We start from the raw sequence: 22,993 nt of genomic DNA, 5'->3' as shown, positions 1-22,993 counted from the left end.
AATTGAGCAAGCATTGATAATGGTTTATGTCTTTATAGGGGGAGAGCAGTAACAGCAACTCTCGGAAATCTATGCTGTAGCTGCGATATGTTCGAAAATTTTTGCTGTTAATAATCCTCCGGTATAATTAAGGATATCCAACTGAAATTTCATTTTCTCGCTTACCTGCTACGTGTGAAAATTGAAACATTCATCGTTGTTTTTACACGTACTATATCGAACTTGAATGTTCTCGCTAATTTGAATTGATATCCACGCTCACACGAGTAAAATAAATAACGTTGGTCGATGAAAAATTAACATGGTTAATTAACGTGGATTAGTAACGTTTACTGTCAAAAGTAATTTACTTTCGTGATTAATGCGACAAACATTGTCGAACATTACGTGCTTTAATGTATTCGCGTTTTCGGATAATTAAAAATTACTATCGCAATAAAATAAAATTATATCAAGTTTTCCGTTGATAAAGAGATCATTAGATTGGTGTTTTTAGATATTTTCATTATCAAACATTTTGTTAAAGTAGAAAATAATATCCTTTTCAGTTTCAGTACAACATATAAAATATAATGCTCAAAATAAAACTGTCATATCATTTACATAATTGAATCGATGTTAAATCATCAAAAAGAAGTAAAGAAAAACAGCGTATTTAGAAGATGTTACACTGATTGTAAATACTTTATTACATTTAAGGCATAAAGAAGTAGGAAAATGTAGCATTTTTAGAATAGTATATCAGTTATTATTTACATTCAAATAAACGATTATGCTTACAACTTTTCGCATATTTCCGAAGACAATACCGTCTCGTTTTGATATCTGATCAATAGAGAGAGAATCACGCATATCTTTGACAATTACCAAATTAGTCTCCGGTTGCTCATTGGCAACGTGTACGTCAGAAGCCTATTTAATTTTAATTTTCTCTTAATTTCTCCACATCATAATTTTATGAAGTCACATATAATCGAATGCTTCTCTATTGAGACTCATTTGTTCGCAGTCCATCAGCGTACATTTTGCACACATTATTGGCACGAAATACATGCTGGCGTGCGTTTTGATCTATTGGCTTATTTTATTAAAGATCACGAGGTACAAACGCTTTTTAAACAGTCACGCAGCGTCTTTACTTTTTTTCTTGGCAGCACAAGTCAATTAAATTTCTTACAGAAAGTGTGAAAATATATGTATATGTAATGTGTTTTGCTTTTACAAATCATATTAAAGTTATTTTGATTTTATTTTCCTTTAATAAACTTCGCATTCATTATTAAATTTTATAGATCTCAAATTTAAAGAAAACGATGAAATTCACTCAGAAAAACAGATCTTTAATTATTATTCTGAAAGACATTTAGTAATGATTAAAAACATTTAGTGAAGAGACGTTAAAATAAATATCGTTATTTTATTGGTAACTTATTTCGAAATCATTTCAGTTAATGATGTAAATATTTTACATTTTTCTATAATGATAACAGCAGCTTTTTTACATCAGTCACCGTAACAGTGCTTTTAAAAGTATTCAAATGTTATGCAATTAAATCTAATTTTTTATTTTTCAACCTTAGGTTGAGATTTGAGATCTTATTTTATCATTCAGTGTCTTAATCTAGTATACATTATCTAATTTATTTTACTTTATTCATTATTTTAGATCGCTTGTATTATTTTGTTTTACCATTTTAACTACATTATGTGAATAGTATTTTTAGTCATTATAAGAAAGTATGGAGATATGATAGATTTAACTTGTGCAGGAATAGTTTCTTTCAACTAATCCTAATCTTGTTTTACGCTTTTGAGAAATATTTTCTACAACGTATGTACAAAAATGTCTGTATAAGTTTTCTTCTTTATCAAATTGATTCGTAAAATTTCGCAGTAACTGATTTGTCGCAGTCTTACATAAAATATTCCGAGTTAATACAATCCAATATTATTTTAGCTTGCTCTAATTCTGTTAGAGTTAAAAAGTGTAATTTTTGTTTGCGCTGCTGAAACGTAAAAATATAAACATGTTATAGCTCATTCAATTTTATATACACATAACATGTATATCATTCAATATTGAATAATACATATTTTTATAAGTAATCTATGGCAGTGGAATGTACTTAACAAATGCGTGTGTCGGTTTTGAGCTTATATTTATAGAATTGTCATCGAACAATGGCAGCATATAATCAATTCGTTATTTTAACATTCAAAACTATTTTCTTTCTAACTTTACGTTTAATACTTTATTGTTCGAAATACATTTCACTTTTCCTTTTATTTTTCTGAAAAATCTTACACTTAAAATTCCTTTTATTCTACATATCAAAGCGTAAGCTTGATACAGCGGAGTCGTTATAGAAATATAATGTTTCAAATGGATTTAAAATTCTGTTTTTAATCCCACAATTATCCTTTTACGTTGCTTAAGAGTCGTATTTCTCAATAGAATTGTTTATATATTATAAGCATTATAAATTTATTCAATTTTATAATGTTTTCAAATCAATGTTAGACTCCACTTTTTTATCAAAACTAGATGTAAACATCCACTTTTTCAAATACATTCATTATGAATTTTATTCCGAGTTTACTCAAATAAATTATTTGAGTTTGCAAGTTTATAATTCAAATCTGTATTTCTTATCCATTTTTTTAACTTTCCGATGTTTATTGAACGCCACATTATATTGAATATACTGATATTAAAAATACAATAAAATTTGATGATTAACAACTTTACTAATAGTCTAATAAATTGGAGACATCAGTATTTCGCTTGTGATATTTCAAAATATTATTTGGATCTTTATCATTGAATTAATGTAAACTTATACATCATTAAAATATAATTTATAATTACCTATATATCATTATATACTCTTATAGAAGATCAAATTAAATTAAAACATTACATTAGGAAAAGTAATATTTACAAATGGCAACATATATTTTATGTCAATGCGGAAATAAAAGATATAAAAAGCAATTTTCTAAAATGAATAGTTTTAAGTTTATTTTGATCAACTCATAACAATAATAAGAGATCATTAGTATCACAACTCATATCTCGAACGTAAATGCAGCTTTCATTCTGTCTATATGCCGGCGTTCAATATTAATAGTAAAAATGCTGAGTTATTTTAATGTTTATGTATGCTTACATTTAACATCCTTTCTAAAAATGTAATTCACTCATTTACACTGCTTATTTTATTACAATAAGATTTACATTTCAATAATAACTGTCACCATTACAAGTTTATCAACAGCTTCATTATAACTATCCACAGTTGAGTTTTTAGATGTGTCGAATTCCCTGATAGCATCTACATTGATCAGTTATGTCTTTGTATTGTATAAAAAACGTAAACAATCAATTCCTGTGCGTGAAATAATACCATGTAACTTTATTGTTTTTGAATGAACTTGATTTAGCATTAAGTAACTTTGAAAATAACAAATTTTTGATCTATCGTAAAAGAGTTGTGTCATTTTTACTTTGTCAAAAAACTTAAATACAGTAGTTTTTATCCTTGACAGTATTATATTATAACCTACGTATATTTATATATTGAAATTGTTAGAACGAGATCACTTTAATCACACTCATTATACAAAAGAAACAAACGGGCGGCTGTGCTGATTGATTAGATTTTCATGCACCTAACCCAGGACCATTATATTGTACGATTTCACTATTTTAGAGTCCATGACGTGCGATGAGTCTTTTTCACTTACACATAACATATTTACAATATACAAACTTTTCGGTAATGTCCATTTTTTATTATTTCTTCATAATAATATAGTTTCTAACATAAATTCTCCGAAGCACATCGATTGGCAAAGTCTTTTGATTATCTGAACATTTTTCCGCAAGCAAAGTTCAAAATATCTTTTTTAAATTCTATAACAGAATTTTTATACAAAATCTTATCAAATCAAAATTTGATGATTGATTTGATTATGATTCTTAAACATCTTTTGATTTTCAAGATGAGTGAAGTTTCAGTGATAAAGAACATAAAAAATCACATTTGCTTTGAAAAAATGATCAGTCTTTTGCAGTATCAGCTTTGGTATTGATATGAGTTCAAAGTTTTTGAGTCTTCTCCGAGATTAAAAAGATTGATTGTGACAGTATATTACTCTATGTTTTGTATAATCTATAATCAGTGATAGCTAAAGCATAGATCTGATTTACAATTAATTTCCTATAGTTTTCTTTATACCATTTATGTAGTTTAGTATTATTTTATTTTTAGTATTTTTTAGCAATATTTTACAATCAATTATTTTGAGTTATATTATTCTACTCGTTACATCCATTACATCAATAGAAAAATTATATGTACATCAGATCTATGAATGTTGTTTGCATTGTACAACAATTTATAATGATTATTGAATTTCAAAAATACTCCTTTCAACAAATGTATTCAACGTTCGATACTTTCATCTACCTCTTTACAAAAAAATATACATTTACATCATCCCTATACAGAGTATCAAATTGCTACATTAGGAATAGGATTGATTCCTTAAAAAACGGAAAAAACCATCATCTCGCGTAGTTGAACGAACCTGTGATAAACAAAGCTATCTAATTTACCACTCGAACGAAGACTCAAAAGATCGAAGCTCATAAAAAGGCGCCAAAGCGCAGAACACATGGTTCACGAGCCAGCAAACACATCGTCACTAAGTTCATCTTCTTCCCTCTCCCGTTTGCACCTCATCACAGGAGTATTCATTTGTGATGCCCTATCCGTGAGTGAGCTTTGATACTCCTCGGACTCGCGGATGGGCGTCATATGCTACGAAACCGCATCAGCTTCTTCGATTGCCTCTTGCTTGTCCTCCATTATTTGTTTCTTGTACCTCTCATAGGAACCAGGCGATGCAGGTGCCCAGGGTACGTTCACCTCCAACGTTGCTACACCAGTACGACCGCGTCCTCGTTGAATAACCTTTGGAGTTTTCGGTGGTGATTCGGCGAAAGTCACGCTGCGCCGTTGCGGTCGTCTTGGTGGAGGTGGAGGTGGTGGAGTCGGCACCGAAATTGCAGCTGGTGAGGGTTGAGAGGCTAACGATGGTGAGTAACTGCTCTCGGCTATTGGCTCGAGAGTGCTACTCGTACTGCATAGGGGGCTCCTTATACTTGAGTGTGAGTATTGCCGCAGTGGACTCGGTCGACTTCGACATTGCCAATCGCGTTCGCTGGTGCGTAATACTGCAATAAATCGAATGTTAGTTAGATGTGCTTGGTACTGATGGATGGCAATTGTGCATAGGTAGAGACTCGTGTACTTGTATGATTTAAAATGTTAGGAGGTGAGTGGGAATACGATGGTGTGTAGATTTAGAAAGGATTTCGTGGTCGGGTTGATTGTCGTTGTTTTTTAACATTTTTGTTATAATCTATGTGCTATATCTCAAAAAGTACGAAAGCTTTTATTAAAATGAACGCTGTTTAGACTATTTATTTGAAAAATGAATATTTATTAGAGGTTGCTATCAATTTGCTGTGCAAAGCGGAATTTTGATATATCTTTTTATACTATCTCGACATTGACAAATTTAAAAAAAGTGAAATGATTTGGTTAAGCATCACCTTTGAATTTATACATCATTAAGGGCGTAAGATGTCAATCTCACTAAAAACGTATCGTATGAACAAGATAAAAAGGTACACAAAATTAAAACTCTTGCAAATGCAAATATGCCTCACATGATTCATCGCTAAAACTACGTCGTACGTCATGCGCTTCAAGCCAATCGGAGCCTGTCTGATTGAAACTGGGATAAGATAGGGTTGCTAGAGAGATAGGAAAGAAAAATTTTAATTAGAAATCTGCCTAAGCACTGCAATTTTTGATCCAGTGCATGTCATTACTTTAATTCTTTACGGTAAAACGTATTAAGTAAAATGTATAGAATTAATTAAATTAAATTTATATTAGTAAAAATTGTTAATACTATTGATTCGAGCTCATGTACCTGCTATTTTTATTTCTAAAATTACTCTAAAGCTAGCACTTCGACATTTATATAATTTTATTATACGTTCTTATAGTAAACAGAATTCAGTCTTAAACTAAAAAAAACTAAATCTAATTGTAATGGTATATTGTTCACTTATCTTCTATATTTTATGTACTAATATTATAAAAAACTATTCTAAATAGAAAACTTGTAAAAAATATGATTATTCACGATGCATAAGACTGTTAATTACAATCAAAGTAAAAATGTATCAAAATTTAATGTAAAAGCAGAAGGATCTATTTTTATAACAAAATGCATACGCAAATAGAAGCAAGATAGTTAAAAAAAAGAAATTATATAATAGCAAAGGTTTCAAGGGGAAATACTCACTTATGGTCCCGGGCAAGGTGCATGCATCCTCCGTCTAACTTTGTAGTCCGTACCACTAAAGACAAGAAATAAGAAAATAAAAAGAAAACTATAACAGAAATGTCTACTTTCAACATCTGTTATAAGCGTAAAACTACATTTTAATTTTAAGCGATGATACACGAATGATAACTGCAAAGTGATAGAGATTAAGAAAATATAAGAAATGATAAAAAATTAATGGAAATAAATACATGGTATGATACACATATTCATTACAAAAGAAAATATGGTACATCTGATTTAGACGCACTATTCAGCTAGATGCACGTTATTCTGGTGAAGCTTCAAATGAAATGATAAAATGAGCATGAATGAACAAAACCGTTATAGCACTGACACAATTATTCGAGCATTTTGTAAATAATCAAGTTGTGTTGTTTTTTAGTCATTCGACATCTAATTTATAGTAATATACAGTTGAACATTTTCATTAGAAAATCGACAACCTAAAAAAAAACAATTTTTTTGAAAAATTACGATGATTTCTCAATATTTTGTAAATCGTTACACAACGCATAAAGAAGCTATGATTAGAGTGAAAATCAGTGCATTAGCGATTGCGTTCATTACGCAAAATTGGCTGTCGAGTCGCAGTATCTATGCTCCTCGTAACTGATTACCCCGCGCACACGTGGTGGTGTGTTTGCTTTATAGGTCGAGCGCCGCCACTCGACTTGGTGATTCACCTGTCGGCTCGTTTATCGAGTGGCGAGGGAACGAGGAGGAGCGACAAAGTTTACTCAGCTAACTGCATGCCAAGCATATGTAAGTCTATACACGTAGTTACAGGTGTGATTACATTCAATTAAGAGCTTCTTTTGCTCATCTTTCGTTTTTTTAACTTTTTGGTCGCGTCTTTTTTTTCTTGTGACGATGATGGTAATGATAATGATGATAAAGCATGATTGAACGCGTGTATAAGCGAACAATAACAATATAGTAATCATTTTTTAAACTTACCCGGCCGTTGTCGAAGTCTCGACCGCCACCGATTGTTAAGCGCGCCTTCGCCTTCATTGCGTCCGACAGCGGAATCTAGAACGTTAATTTCTTTTTTTACAGTTAGCTATTGCTTTACAAAGGTCGGGTTGTTGATATTGATTTTGTGTAGACAGAAGAAAACCATAAAATTTCATTTAATTTGGAAAAATTCAATGTGTTAGAGTTTTAATCATAATACTTTTTTTGAGTGAGAGTAAAGATTTTCAAACATTTAAAAATAATTGTACGGGAATAGAAGGTGATAGTCAAAATGTACACTGTGAACTACAAAAGATGAACTACTGGGGCAGAATAGTTCAATTGAAATTAAATGTGTTCCATCCGTGCTACAAACAACATACTGATGAACTTTCATTCCAATAAATTAATAGAAAAAGATAAAATAATTAATTGTGAAAATACTATGAATGGTGAGGGGGGTGAGAATACATTTCATCAGCATGTTGAAGATAAAGGTCGGAAACTTCAAGACTCACCTTCGCTCTAGTAGCTTCCGTGTGGGATTTGTAACAGAATTCCACAAGGGCAACAGCGAGGGCAAGTAGAAGACCACCTATTAGAATGTAGAAGATGCCAGCGACATTGCTCAGTGACAGCTCGTTCCTAGACGTGTCCTGCTTGTCGCCGTGCCTACATTCGGTACGTTCGTACCACCACTTGTTCATTAGTTTGGCTAGCTCGCCGCTTTCCTTCAGTGACAATACAACTAAGTTTATGTCATCTCTGTAAATGCAATTAAGAGTTGATTTATTTTATAGAAGAAATTAATAGTTTTACTGTAATTAATAGTTGAACTGTTAAATATGATAAATAAACTTTCAACAATACAAGCCTTTTCTCAATGCTTTGTACATTATATTTTATATACATTTTATATAATAATAAAAGGTGAAAAGATTAATGCAAAAACAAACAGTTTAAAACCAACGTCAAGCATTAACGTTGGGAAACGAAAAGAAGGAGAAGTAGCAGACAGAAAATAACTTAAAGAGAGAGAGAGAGAGAGAGAGAGAGAAAGAAAGAGCAGGCCGGAGGTTTAGCGCACGAGGCATACAGCATAAACATTTTATATGCTAAAGCTACGTGTGCTCGCGCTCGCCCTTAAACGACCTAGAAATAAAAATGCTAATTGTAAGAAACGACTCGTTAAAACTTGAAAGTAGCCGCTAAAGTAACGATCCGTGAAGATGCAGACGAGATTTTTTTTCCGCTACGCTTTAATTATGCACGCGATAATGAAGCTGTTTTCGCGGACTCATTTTGAGACTTGACGCGCTTCGGAATAGCGAAAATTAAGAAAGTTTGTCACGCGTTTGCTCAAATTATTGCAGTAAATAATAGAAATAAGCGCATTCCGGCCAAGCGCATTATAAATATTTATCAGCTAAACATCAACACAGCGAAAAAAAATAGTAGCCGTGTGAACTAAGAATTACCTGAGACTCGAGCCAAGTGGAGTAGCGATGCCAAATCCCTTGGCGTCGAGATTTCGGCCAACTTTCATTGTATCGCATGGTTCGCGTTCGTTAATGTAGTCATTTTTTGGACTTTCAATGAGCAAAGCATACTTTCCTTTGCTCATTCTCACTCGTTGAATTCCTTCGTCGTACGTCTCGACGAATACCTGTTTGTTCTCGTTCATAAATCGCCACATTTGTTTATAAAGTTCAATTTGCGATCTCTGTAACATGTAACAAGCGACACGACAACTTAAAGAAACGTAGGTTTAATTTGTGTCTGACGCGAGCAGAGTGGTATTATTTAATTCGACGCATGACTCGCAACTTTCATTTCCGTATTCAAAGAGACATGTTACATCTCACCCTAAAGAAATCCCAAGTGGATCCATGTGCTAACGTTCCATATTGAACTTCCGTTTGAGCGGCCAGATCCTCTGGCGAGTTGATGGGCGTCACCATGCGTTCGACGGTGAGAAACGCTGCCAAATTGGCAGTATATGATGAGATCAGAATTAGCGTGAAGAACCACCAGACACTTCCCACGATTCGACCGGACACTGACCTGTAAATTTCGGAAAATTTCTTTAACGATATAAATTTGTTCTAAATAGCAATATCCAACCGAAATTCAGCTACTCGGTAGCAAGTCTCACTTTGGAATTCATTTTGCGGGCGGCTCTTCCTCTCTCTCACGATTAATTTACATTTCGGGCCCAAGCGCTTGATTAATGGCTCAAATATTCGCACGCACGCGCGCGGTGTGCGCGACGATATGAATTGTAAATTTTCTCGTGGTGTATATCTCGTTCTTTCTTCTCCCCCGAAGAGCAACGTGCGATATAAGACATTTTATGCAAATATCCGTTATTAAATAGTAGAGGCTTCCCTGCACCGCGTTGCCGAATGTGATCGGATCATCGAGCATTGAACATCGAAGGAGAACAATTTAAGAGGCTCTCTTTTTTTCGATGGGTTTTTAAGGAGAGCTGTGAATTTTATTGAAACCTACTTTAATGTTCGGTGCATTCATTTTATTTCGGTACTTTGCATTTTACAACTTCACGTTTGACGAACGGACGCGTGATTTCTTTTTAATTTGTCGTCAAGTGGATTCACGTGCCTACTGATATTTTATTTTATTTTACGGCTACTGAAAATTATGAGAAATCCGATTGTGTTTACCGTGGCGAAATGTCGCAGCCTTGCTGCATGATGGCTCCGAGGGCAAACCACAAACTGTTAAGTATAGTGAAGTCGTTTGCCATACTTGTGTGCTGACCGTGCGGTGACCCATGAGAATGTTGCATCGTATCGTCTCGGGATACTAGACTTGCGTCTCTGCTTGGTCCTAACGTAAGTACCCGCCACTCGTACGGCGAGAATCTAAGTATAAATACGTTTTGTTGTTATAGCATTGAATTATAAATTGTGAAAAATTTCTTGATAACTCATTGAATTTAACAGAGATTACTCATTTGGCTTTAAAACCCGAACGGAGAAAGATATATTAGTTCGAATTGATTAAAAATTGGAAAAAAGAGTAATGAAGTCATTTTATTACCTAGAAACGATGAATAGGACGATTGATACGCCGATGTAGGAGAAGATGACGCAGACCCAGATCTCCTTGCTCAAGGGATTAAGAAAGCTGAAGACGCCTGGATTCTGCTTGACGGGCTTCTTAATCATGATGCTTATGCCCAGAGACATGAAGGGCTTACTGAAGTCAATTACTCTTTCACGCTCCGATGTGATCGTCATTGGCGCTATGGCTATATCTGCTTCCTGCGGGAGTTAAGGATTAAAGTGTAATTAGTTTGCGCATTTCACTCGTTTTCTTTTCTTCGAAGAGAACATATTTCCTCGTCAGCTTCGTAATCTACGATTATATAAACTTTGAGAACAATCACGTGTCTAATGTTACGTTTTTAATTTATATCATTGGTGACCCATTAGCCTTCAATTTTTTTTACTTAATTGTAAACTCAATAAATATGGTGAATAAGGTGAATTGTGTATAAATGAAATATCGAACAGAATATATGATTCGTCGAACACTGATAATTATGCAAAACAAACAAAATATCAACATAAAAAAATTTTTTTGAGTATAAAAAAAAAATTTCTCCATATCTAGTGTAGCAGAAGATAAAATCACCATTAGGTTCCGCGAGTAATCGACAGATGGAGCAAGCATCGATGAGTTCGTATAAGCTTGCAAGCTCGAGGCCTCTATCGCTAAAAATGTAAACTCGTCGAGTTCGCCTTGATAAAACAGCTTTTTTCCGTCTTTCGGCTAAGTCAGTCGCGACAATTTCTGGCTCGTCAATAATCGATTAAGAGGCGTTGTAGCTTTCACGTCTGATGCTAGCGCTCTTTTTTCTATCTATTTTTTCACCACTCCCCAATGCAAAAACCACCTATCGATAGTGCGGTTGCTCTGAGTGATTGCTTTTTTGTTATTTTCGATTGGACGATTTTGTATGTTATATGTATGCTGATATCTGTATTTTTTAAACGATCCGATTCTGTATTTGTATTTTAACAAAAATTATAATATTCAATCGTTTCTGAACCACACCCGACTACAAGTCAATTGAAATGTCGTTAACTTGCGATCCTCAACAATCGATGAAACTTCACCGTATAAAGTTGGAATATAAGAATAAGCAGATAAACTCTTTTTAGTTTTCCTTTTAAAAAAGTAGTTATCGGAATATTATTTATTAAATTAATTATAGATTTACACTAAATGAATTATTGAGTGAATTTAAAATATTTCCGTAGATCTAACCAGTGTAAAATTCAAATTAATTCGCATGAATATAACATCATGTCAACTGAATTTCTAGTTAATATTTCATTTGATTTATTTAAATATACCTGTTATCATGAATCAATTTTAAATGCAAATTTACTAGTCTACTTTAAACCGTTGCCTAGTAAATAATGTTCTAAATTACTAGTATCACATCATTATAAATTTATCCATTATGAATTGACGATATGAATTGAAAAAAATTATATCGCCATTATATTGTAAGAATTATACATTTCGAACATTATCGGCAAATTATTAATATTGTACGAACATTCAAATATTCTCAATCTACTGATTTGTTTAACACACAAGGCGTAATTTAATAAACTGAATTCACATACAATTGGATACATACATTGGATCTTAATTCGATGCAGCAGTAATTACAAATTAATTTAAATTTGCAAGCCTAATGACATTATTTGATTTATTATTATTAAAAAATGAATCTCACCTAATCTAATTAATAATATCTAGTATACACACTGAGCATCGTAGATGCGAAAATTATGGAATCACTTCGCATTTGGAACACAAAATCCTAAGTATCTAACACGATTCCCGGTGGTAAAGGGAGAAAAACACTAGGCTAAATCTTCGCCCCCACAGAGTTAATTCAAGAGAGCATTTCCCCTTAGAATTCCTCGGAACCCTCCGACCGTGAAAATACATATTTTTCCATTTTTACGATAACGCTCGTATTTTGAGGGAACTAGAGAGCATGTCTTCATTAATTTATGAAGATTGCCAAAGGGACAGCACGCATCATTGTTTCACGAGTGAATTACCTTTCTGATCAGCTCACCAACCATGCCATCCCAGCCCCCAGGCACCGCCGGATTTTCTGAGCCATATTTTCCGTCCTTCACGATTTGCAGGTCCCCTATAAAAAAACAACCATGAAAAATGATGCCGTCGTGTGTACATACATTATGTGTGTTTCGATATATTATTTAGTATTATTCGTGCGCATATGATTAGTTTTATTTTATAATGAGTTCTGATTTATGAATTTTAGGGATTTGAGAAAAACAAAAACAAAAGTAAGATCCAAATTTAGACATAAAAATTTAGAAAATTGTTCAAGCTTGAGAAATATTTGACTAGAATTAGCAGAATAAAATTTTTTAAATAGCTTACAGCTTATGTTTAATCTCTTCGTTATAAGTTCGGCAAGATCTCTGCAGTAACCTTCGTATCGATCTTTCACTTTGTCAGGAATCTTTCCGTTATCGAACCTTTTCTCCATTATGTAAGGTTCTTCCACAATAGTAGTTACAATATACGTACGATTTTTCATAATTTCAGGAATTCGATGACGATCACGTTTTGATGGTACCACTTGATAGCCGTATGATTCTCGCCATTCGGCGACCTAAAAGCATCCCGTACAACACGCGAATATTGCAAAATATAAAAAAGACCATTCACTCTAAGTACTTATTCAATAATGTTACCTTGACAGCTGCACTGTTTACTGTCATTTCAACGACATCAATCGTGTAGTTTTTACGTCGACCTGCTTCGTCAAATCTGATCTGACCAGTTAGTCCTTCTATCTCAACCTTAAAAAGAGCAAAAATTGGAAATGAAAGGCTCCTCGTTCACTTCACGTCGAAACCTATAGTTTTTGGCACTACGTTATCGTAAAAAATACCTTTCAAAGGTACTTATTTACTCAACGCTATATTTTTTATGGTAGTGTCATTTCACGTACGGTTAACATTTTATTAGGTTAAATCGATGAATTACGCGAGAAATAAAAGTACTGGAATTTGATGTGATACTTGAACTTTTACGTTTCGTTTCCTAGCGAGTAATCTTAGGAAACTATTCGCTGTCTTGGAAGGAAGTAGTTTATTTCAAGACATAAAAGAACACTCGTACACTTGTAATACAGTATAGTGATATAAATTAAACCTTCAGTATTTATAGGTTTATCGAAATGTAAAAAATGTCACCTACAATTCGCTTGTAATTTATCAATTATAAGTGAACGAAAACACTTCGATTTTTCATTATTTTTAGATCGATAAAATTTCAACTAAAAGTTTTTCATTAAACTTTCTTATCACATCCACATAAAATTGTCATCATCTTTCTCGCGAGCTTCCTAGAAAAATCACTTTTCAACAAGCTTCTCCTGAAACTCTTGGCCTAATACATAAAAAAAAAGTTTTCGATCTACATTTACCTACTGGAAGGTTATATACGCGTATTGACAAGACATTTCTGGCATCGACACCGCAACTTGGTCGTGGAAAAATTCGCCTAGAGCTTGGGAATTTCTTGAAGACGACGGGAAGAAGTCGCGCCAATTAGCGTCAACCGCAGACGTGTACTTTCAGCAAGACAAAAACTGAGGACGCCCTCGGGAACTATGGCACAATTTGCAGGTTTGCGAATGCGAAGGAAAAAATCATTTTCTTAGTAGCCACGACAAGAGAAAGTGCGATAGTAACGCTGCGCTCTGGGCTATTTCTACTTGTCAGGTGTGTTAAGTAGCTCGTCTGCTATACTAACGGCCTCTCCCTCGCCATGCAAACGCCAATGCTGCTAAGTAACATTTCTTTTGTCCGCGTATACTTCTTCACTCCCTTTTTTTTTACGGTTAGAATTCATGGAAATAAAATTGGTTGTCGCTCATCGCTATGACATTTTCTTTCAATGGATTAAAATATCACTAAACGTAATTGTTTTCTTCCGTTCCAGTACTGGTAGCGAATTTTATAAATGAAACGAATAGAAAAAGTTTCCGCGTTAAAGTCGTTCGAGTTTTAAAACTTTTACCTGACAAGAAATAGAAAATATCAAGTTCCTTTAAAGGGACCACCGACAAAGTTAGCCTGCTTTTTCCAATTAGAGATCGGGTCTAACAAAAAGGGAAGCAAAGGACGTCTGCAGCTCGCTCAGTCTCAATCGAATCAATTTCCGGACGTCGACCATATGTATGAAAGCTGCGCGTTGCATTGTTTTCCAGCGAAAATTCACAAATTGAAGCCAGGAAGCTATATACGTAGTTCCCTTTTTGTGCGCGCGCGTGAGCTTCGATTGAAAAGTTTTTCGCCGCCGTCGCCGCCGCTACCGTCGCCGCCGCCGCTGCCGGAAACTGAGAAATTTTTAGCCCGGCGACTGTACTGCTGCTGCTGCAAGAACGAAACAGCTTTGTCTGGAAGTTTTTCGCGACGAGTTTGTGAGAAATCAAATTTTGCCGGGGAAAGAAAGAGAAAGAAGGCAAGGCCCGAGCAATAGCTCAATCTTCCTGCATAAATCAGTACCCTTTCAGGAGTTGCCTGGCAGCAGCGCATACTCGCGCGTACCTGCCTTCATTTTATGGTGTATTGGCTGAAAATATATGCACACGATGTTTGCCTCAAGAAGAAAAGATCTTTCATCCCTTGCCGATAGGTGCGCCAAACAAAGATTGTATTGGAATTGAAGGTTCAATGATCTGAATATTAATTTCTTTAACTAATTTCACGAAGAAAAAAATTTAATAGTATTATGTTAGCTTCCCAATGAAAATGCAAATTATTTGACAGCGTAATAAGCAAATTTCCATCTTGCAAAACGAACACTGGACTCTAAGCTTCTCTCATGCTCCATTTTGAACTCGCTTATCTAAAGTCCATTGTCCCGCTAATATCCTACAACTATTCCGCACGTGTATATATATATATATATATGTGTGTGTGTATATATATATATATATGTGTGTATATATATACACACGTATACATATAGTAAGTCGATTTCCTTAATGACGAAATAACTTTACGTACGGTCGAGTGGGAAGGTTGAAACTATGCCGACTATACGTGTCTGGAAGATCGACTTACCTTGCGCACTGACTTGGCGATTTTGTCGCCCAACTCCCAGTGCGAGACCCAGGTGTTGTTGGAATTGCAATCTAGGGTAGGGTTCAGTGACTGGTTAGCGTTCTGCATTCCACCGATGCGACGCTGATTATTCTTGTTGGGCTTCTTACTTAAAAACTTGTTGAAGCCTTCTACTAGCACAAATACTGCGTCGTACATCAATGCTGCCTGTGCCTGTTTCATTTATTAACAAAAAAAGAATTAAAGTTTTTCTAGTTCATTTCTGTATGTTTCTTATGCATCTAATTTACATAGATAAATACATCTCACTAATGAGCAACGTTTTAAATCTCATGTACACTCTCTGCCAAAGCACACTCGACGATACACATAGAGAATGGCGAGTGAAACGGCGCTTTTAAAAAAAAACATGTCGCACATAAAAAGTTCAACCGTACACACAGACACTCAATGGACAGTTTATATCTCTTTAAAAGCGCCTCGCGGGCTTAAATTTTCATAGTCCATTCGGCTAAAAGATAAACTGTGTGTGTGTAATTGCCATGGAATACGCAGAATGTTCACTGCAGTCTGTGTTATATCGTCGTCGCTCTCGAGGATAACTGTCGTTTCTACTACTGATCACCATGGATGTATATTTCCGAATGGTTACAGCTCTCTACTGCCGGCGAAAGAGAGAGAGAGAGAGAGAGAGAGAGAGAGACGTTTGAATCCAATGGAATTTCCGCCGTTTCTACGTGGGCGCTCAGGTATTTTATTAGTGTGTCGTTGAGTTTACTTCGTGGGAGATGTGCACAGTTGTTGAACTTTAGTTTACTCCGACTTTTAACTTGATAGCTCGGCATATAAATGAATTGACCACATGATGAGATCAGTTCGATAACATTATTAATCAAGTTTGACATTGAACCCTTAAACAACACTAAGCAAATTCTAAGTATAATCCAATTTATTTTTAAACATGCTGGAAAAAGTTCGTAAGAGTGTCGTTTGTAAGAGTGTCATTTAAGGATTCATGCCTGAATGAGACATGATTACGTGAGCACTATGATATGCGGATTAAAGCAGCCCGAGATCACATAGTTATTCGTTACTCACGGAAATGGAGTCTCGAGAAGCACCACTGTAGACGTGGTGTCGCGTGGTGTCGACGATGCGGAACCCTGTGATGTTGATGGCACCGTACTCGATCACCTCGCTCTCCCAACGCTCGTCCATTATCTGATTAAGGTCCCAGTCCAGCGTCCAGACATATACGCATGTCAAAGCCAAAAGACAAAGTTCTCCCTGAGTGTTATGAGCTTTCGGATGGGAATGTGACAAGGTGAACTTTGAGGAGTGATAAGATGTTGTCTTCTTTTATTATTGTTGTTGTTTGTTGTTGTGCATGTCAAAGATTTCGCACGCTCTCGTACACAAGTTTCGTAAGATGTGAATAATAAGATATGGAAAATATACCAAAGTTTTACGCGGTAGTCAAAGTTTGACATACGAGTCCAGGATCGTCAGTAAAATGTAAGTTATTTGCTGATTGTCTACTTTCTGTTGTTCATTGTATATATTATTATTGTATATATGTGTTGGTTCGAAAGTTTGTTTCGGGTATCCTTATTTTAAGTTTTATCTTATATTAAATAATCACTGGTTATTACGAAAGTTAAATAAACGGAGAAGCTCCCGTTCTTTGTTGTGGTCCATGTTTATTCATATATGTGTGTGTGTGTGTGGTCGCGCGTGCAGGCGCGCGTGACAGGACCGTGGTAGCGTGTCTATTCTGCTTCGGTGAACTTTGGCAGGCAGAGGTGTTATTGTTATAATAGATATATTTAAATGATGTGAATCGACGAGTTAGTCATGTCTGCATCATCGGTCCTACTTTTTTTTATTTCATTCTTTCATGTTCTATTATTTTTTTTTCTTTCCATGATTGTACGAGCGTGGACGAACGCTACCTTGCGATTAAATTTTTTGCATATACGCATTGCGACGGGCTAAGCCGATTAGCGTCAATTATAAAAAGAGGAGGAAAATCTCTTTCTTCATGACTTATATCGTTACGACTCGCGTATGCTCGTCTGATTCTTTAAGTATACTTTGTTAAGATTAAAATCTTTTTTTTTTTTTTTTTTTCATATTTTTCTTTCTGTATTGAAGTCAATTGTGAAATTTCAAGTGAATAGTTAAGGTAACGAATTTAAGTTTTACGATTTATTAGAGTGCTAAAAATTTGTTATAGGATTTTATTAAATATGAGAATTGAAAATATGCAATGTAGAGAAACAAAGAAAATGAATGAATGCTTTGAATAAATGTTATCGAGTTAATTTCTACAAAGAAACATTTGGAAAAAACTTGAAAGTTACATCATGTATTCTTCAATTTTGTTACTCGCTGCGTTTGATTACACGCTACAGTTATTTTTTCAACTTATTTTCATAGACGAGAAGAGATAAAAATATAAAACGACGCACGGTGCTGCACAAAGCGTAAATTTCCATCCCTTTAAATACAATTCACATCAGTTCAACGGCAAGCGCGTTGCGCTTTTTTAATTAAAACGGAAGCAAGAAGGCAGTGAGCGTTTTTCCAGTGCGCGAATCTCGTCATCGCAGTATGCAACGAAAAAAGAGAGGAAATTTTCCATGCGCGGAAGTGATGCTGAAAAAGTTAATTATCGCAGTAACGAGAGAGCAAATGTTGCCAAGTGACAATGTTTAACCAATTTAGCAAAGATAGTTTATACTAGTTAACACGTGATGATGGTAATTAGGAACATTTATTAGGGTATTAGGTTAGCAATTGAAAGAAAGAATCTTACAAGTCCACTGAGAAGATAATGGTACGTTCGACGTCCAAGTGTAACATCTCTTACATGGCTGACTACTATCTCTTTCGCCATTTCAGTCGGGCAGTCTAACACAATGTATTTATTACTCCACCTGGAATAAAAAATTTTTTAATACAAAATCCCACACCTACAAAAATATCAATCTCCAATTCGACGATTTCCCGATAAAAAAGCAGTCTTTTGAATCGGTCTAAACCAAGTAAAAAATCAATATACCTCAGTAGAGAATATTGGAGCCTAACTCAGAGAGCAGCAATATAGCGTTCAATTGATGTACCATGGATGGAAATCAACTGATATATGTATGCGAGTGTAAACAGTGACCTCAGTTACGATGGTAATCACTAACCGGTATTATCGATAGGCCGGTCGATACCGCGAGCGAGAGAGAGAGAGAGAGAGAGAGAGAGAGAGAGAGAGAGAGAGAAATGCATCGACTCATCGCTGATTAGCCGTGCAGCATTCGCAACGCGATGAATCTCCACTTCAAGCGCATAAACGTGTTTGCAGGCATATATATAGCTTATGTACTTCGGTTGAGAGGTAGCATCCCTCCCTCCCTATCTACCTTCTCAGATGATGAATGAAAAGCAGTAATTTTATGAACCACCACGCTTTTGTTGCGCTCGTTATACTTGAGATCACGTATTTTGTTTCAGTGAATGTAGATCGCATTTTTAAATTTGATTTTGCTTGTATATTTCCTCGAGTTATGTTAGACTTAGAAAGAAAAGCACATAACTATCAACCGAAAATGTTACGTCGTGTCTTTTATACTAAAAACAAAATAAAAAAACTAATATTACTGTCACGCTACGTTTTTATGTTTTTGTTAATATACAAGTAAGACAGAAAATAAACAAAACTAATGTTTGGTAAAGATTAAAATAAAAATTGTCAACTCACCGATTCAGCTCTTCAACGCTTCGCAGAAAATCCATAGCTTCCGTCACATTTTGTATCCTTTTAACAGATTCAACTTGAAAGGTGTCATTTCCGGGCTTCAAACTTTGATAAATTTGCTGCAGTCGTAGAAGTCCTGAAACATAAATCGAAATAAACTTTTAACTACCAAATTATTCATGCTCGTTGGGGCAAAATGTCTTTCAATAAAAAAACAGGTGAAGATATTTTAAAATAGTACAGTGAGTCTCATCGATACAATCCAAATGTCATTCATCACGAAAACCACACAAGACGCCTATTCATTTTTATTCGGTACACGTATCAATACCAATCGTGGAAGCAAGAATACCTCCTCGCTGCCTTTTTCCTTTTTTAGAACAATGCAGTCGTGTCTTTTGACAAGCTGGAATAAATTATCCTAGGGGCTGTCGATCCTTGGTAAGCGAGATTGATGAAGGAGACCCCCTCCTCTTACGTAAAACAGCGCTGCGACCGCCTTAAATTGTCTCGCAGGACACACGCGCCGGAATTAATGGTGCGGAAGAGTTTCATTTTTCGCTGGGAAGCGTGTGTAGGTAAGCGAAGTTCTATATACATACACCATTTTTGAAGCACGCGAATTTTCGTTGCTTTCGCTACGCGTAGGGCGTACTGCACGTCAACGACTTTGACGAGGGAAATTGTAGTTTCGCGGGAAAGATTATTTATTTATGTGAATGACAGCTCTCGGTTGGATCAAATTATGTTATTCGCTTTGCGTACATGTTAGATAAAGTGGTGGAATATGTTATTCTCTGCTTCATTATTGGAAATACTTCAACGATATTATATGATTTGAAATGCAGTAAATTCGATCCTTTGTGTGATAATTTTGAATTTTGAATTTTGTCAGGGAGTGAAAGTTATTCGTTTAATAATAATATTATTTATAAGCGAAGCAGAAAATATCAATAACATAAAATAAGATTCAAAGGGAAGAATGTATTGATGAAATGAAAAAGCCTTTCATATTTACTATAACGGAGTATTGAAACGCGATTGATAAAATAACAGGATTGAAAAATTTTTATTATTACATCTATTTTAGAATGTCGCATTGTTCCGCATTAAATAATCCACACGTCAGTAGTGGAAGTAAGCAATATCTCAGACACATATGGCCTTTGAAGTCGGATGCTTTTTCTATTCTCCGCTGAATTTCAAAGAAGTCAATAAAGCATTTTTATTGACAAACAAACGTCGGACAGTACGATTACTACTAACAGTTCTCGAAGACATCAAACTAATTAATAAGCTAGTAAACAATGATCGATAGATCAAATAACCAAGAGGAATCACTTAATAATTCTTTGTCAATTAACTTCTGCTCATGAATTACACCTTGAAATGTCACTTGAAATTGGAAACATCATTTTATTTTTTGTGAAAAATAGTCTTCTTGGAAGAACAATCAACGTTAAGCGAGCAGCGCCTCCTAAGAGTGAAATTTCCTCAAGCCAGTGGTAAGAAATCTCTCAACGATCTTTCCAACTACGTTTAACTATAGATAGATAGATAGATAGATAGATAGATAGAAAGACAGAGAGAGCGAGAGAGAGAGAGAGAGAAAGAGAGAAAGAGAGAGAGTGAGAGAGAGAGAGAGTGAAAGAGAGTGAGAGAGAGAGAGAGTGAAAGAGAGAGAGAGAGAGAGAGAGAGAGAGAGAGAGAGAGAGAGAGAGAGAGAGAGAGAGAGAGAGAGAAAGAGAGAGTGAAAGAAAGAAAGAGAGAGAGAGAGAGAGAGAGAGAGAAAGAGAGATAGAGAGAAAGAGAGATAGAGAGAGAGAGAAAGAGAGAGAGGAAGAAAATTAGCCTCACGTCCGCTGGAGTCATCGTAAACGCTTTCTATCTATTTCTTGCTTGGCCGCGAGAATCCAAGTCCCCCGATCAATCGGCGTGCGACACTGTTGCAATAAAAAAGCTCCTGGCAAATCGCTCTTTTCCTTCGCCTACGTGCAGTACTCTTTCCCCATGAAGAAAATGATAGAGATGTTCGGAAAATGGCGAGGTTTCGTTAGTGTTATTCCATTCGACGAATTTTCTACTGCAGGATGTGCCATGATTTTTTGGTCTGTCTGTTGAAGCAGAGATTGTAAATTGCTCGAGATTGATTCGTGAGTATTATTTTCAAATTTACAGCTGCGTAAACTTTCAGCAGATCTCGAGAAAAATAAGTCAGACGAAATCAGTAGTAATACCGGAGATTTTGTCAGAAGACGCTTTGACATTAAACTTTTTTATTTTACTCGACTCTGGTGAAGTCGAAAAAGAGCAACGGATCCACAACACTGACATTCTTGCTTGCTGCCAATCTAAACTGAGAATGAAAAACATTTTCGAAACTTTCAGCGACCAAAAAGCTCACGCGATAAAGCGTTCGCTAGGGAAACTTTGAAGCAGACTGAAAACTCGAAAAAACACGCGCTGCAAGTGAAAAACAAAGAAGCGAACACGAGCGCGAATTTCGAGCGACAGTATGTATAGAACATCTCATTTCTTCAAAGCCGAACCGCAAAAGCTTACTTCTATCGCGGAGATTGCTCGCGTGCCGCTGCGTCATCAGCTAGACAACTCGTCGTCTTTACTCGTCCCTACTTGTACTTTGGATGTGTCTCAGAGATTACGCGCTACGCTTAGGCCTGCCAATGTAATTACACATATTTTATGACTATTTTCTGCGTATACTTTCAAATATAAATTTTACTGTAAAATTTTTATGTTACAAATTTTATAAATTACATGCATATATTCATTTCAAACAGTAGTACATTAAAATGGTTTAAGCGGTAAATAATTAAGTAAGTTTTCGGGAGCGAGGTCAATATCCCTAAATTTAATGCAATAGTTGTTTAAAAATAACAAAATTGCATTCTCTACAATTTTATTTCAATAATGTACAATATTAAAAATTTAATTTGAAACTTCTATATTTCAATTGTCAATGCATACCCTCATCCCTGTTTTATATATATATATATATATATATATATATATATATATATATATATATATATATAAAACTGTGATATATAGATTTTGTACTGGAGTACTATAGACATCGAGTTTATGCTTTCATGCGTGACTGTTCTGTAAGTTCTCGTTAATACTATATATAAAAGCTACGACAAAGAAAGAGAAAAATTATATTGAACTTTAAAGATTGCGTAATTAGAAGCAGTTACAGAGATTGAAATTCATTATACCCAGGGAAAAATCATTTCAGCTATCTACGATGACCGTAAAAAATTACTCATAATGTATGTATATATTAATCATATACGAGCATAGATGAGGAATGACAAAAGATAGATACACTAAAGGAAGTAATAATAGTGACCTCAAAAAGCCTTTTTTGCTAGCGCAACTGCTTTAATTCTAATTCTGCGAAAATTTTCAGCATAATCCTGAGGTTACTGCGCATATAGCCTGCGGTATCTTCCATCCCCATCCCGCGTGCGCTTCGACTTTCCGTCCGTTTCTCTTGTGCACCTTTTCAGCTTTATCTCTCACTCTCTCTCTCTCTCTCTCTCTCTCTCTCTCTCTCTCTCTCTCTCTCTCTCTCTCTCTCTCTCTCTCTTTCTCTCTCGCTCTCTCTCTCTTTCTCTCTCGCTCTCTCTCTCTTTCTCTCTCGCTCTCTCTCTCTCTCTTTCTC

General features: G+C 35.1%; 1 protein-coding gene across 2 annotated transcripts in view; it reads right to left on the bottom strand.

Moving 5' to 3' along the window:
- Positions 1 to 670: 670 nt before the first annotated feature.
- Positions 671 to 22,993, bottom strand: part of LOC131672170 (glutamate receptor 1-like) — a 100,106-nt gene continuing 77,783 nt past the window's right edge. The window contains exons 4-19 of one of the 2 annotated variants that reach the window (XM_058949217.1): positions 19,306 to 19,438; positions 18,370 to 18,490; positions 16,650 to 16,772; positions 15,552 to 15,764; positions 13,170 to 13,277; positions 12,853 to 13,087; positions 12,501 to 12,595; positions 10,453 to 10,676; positions 10,074 to 10,274; positions 9,255 to 9,453; positions 8,868 to 9,112; positions 7,908 to 8,154; positions 7,390 to 7,479; positions 6,388 to 6,442; positions 5,741 to 5,827; positions 671 to 5,242 (exon numbers count right to left, since the gene is read on the bottom strand). In XM_058949217.1, the coding sequence (XP_058805200.1) occupies positions 7,465 to 7,479; positions 7,908 to 8,154; positions 8,868 to 9,112; positions 9,255 to 9,453; positions 10,074 to 10,274; positions 10,453 to 10,676; positions 12,501 to 12,595; positions 12,853 to 13,087; positions 13,170 to 13,277; positions 15,552 to 15,764; positions 16,650 to 16,772; positions 18,370 to 18,490; positions 19,306 to 19,438 (2,159 nt within the window). In that variant the 3' untranslated portion in view covers positions 671 to 5,242; positions 5,741 to 5,827; positions 6,388 to 6,442; positions 7,390 to 7,464. The remainder of the gene's footprint in view (positions 5,243 to 5,740; positions 5,828 to 6,387; positions 6,443 to 7,389; positions 7,480 to 7,907; positions 8,155 to 8,867; positions 9,113 to 9,254; positions 9,454 to 10,073; positions 10,275 to 10,452; positions 10,677 to 12,500; positions 12,596 to 12,852; positions 13,088 to 13,169; positions 13,278 to 15,551; positions 15,765 to 16,649; positions 16,773 to 18,369; positions 18,491 to 19,305; positions 19,439 to 22,993) is intronic. The other variant, XM_058949216.1, reaches the window with a different exon arrangement.

This window comes from Phymastichus coffea, unplaced genomic scaffold, assembly GCF_024137745.1.
Source record: "Phymastichus coffea isolate CEN01 unplaced genomic scaffold, Cenicafe_Pcof_1.1 PCOF00144, whole genome shotgun sequence".
In the NCBI taxonomy this organism is placed as follows: domain Eukaryota; kingdom Metazoa; phylum Arthropoda; class Insecta; order Hymenoptera; family Eulophidae; genus Phymastichus; species Phymastichus coffea.
Note: the sequence above shows the minus strand (reverse complement) of the source record. Positions and strands in the feature narration are given on the sequence as shown.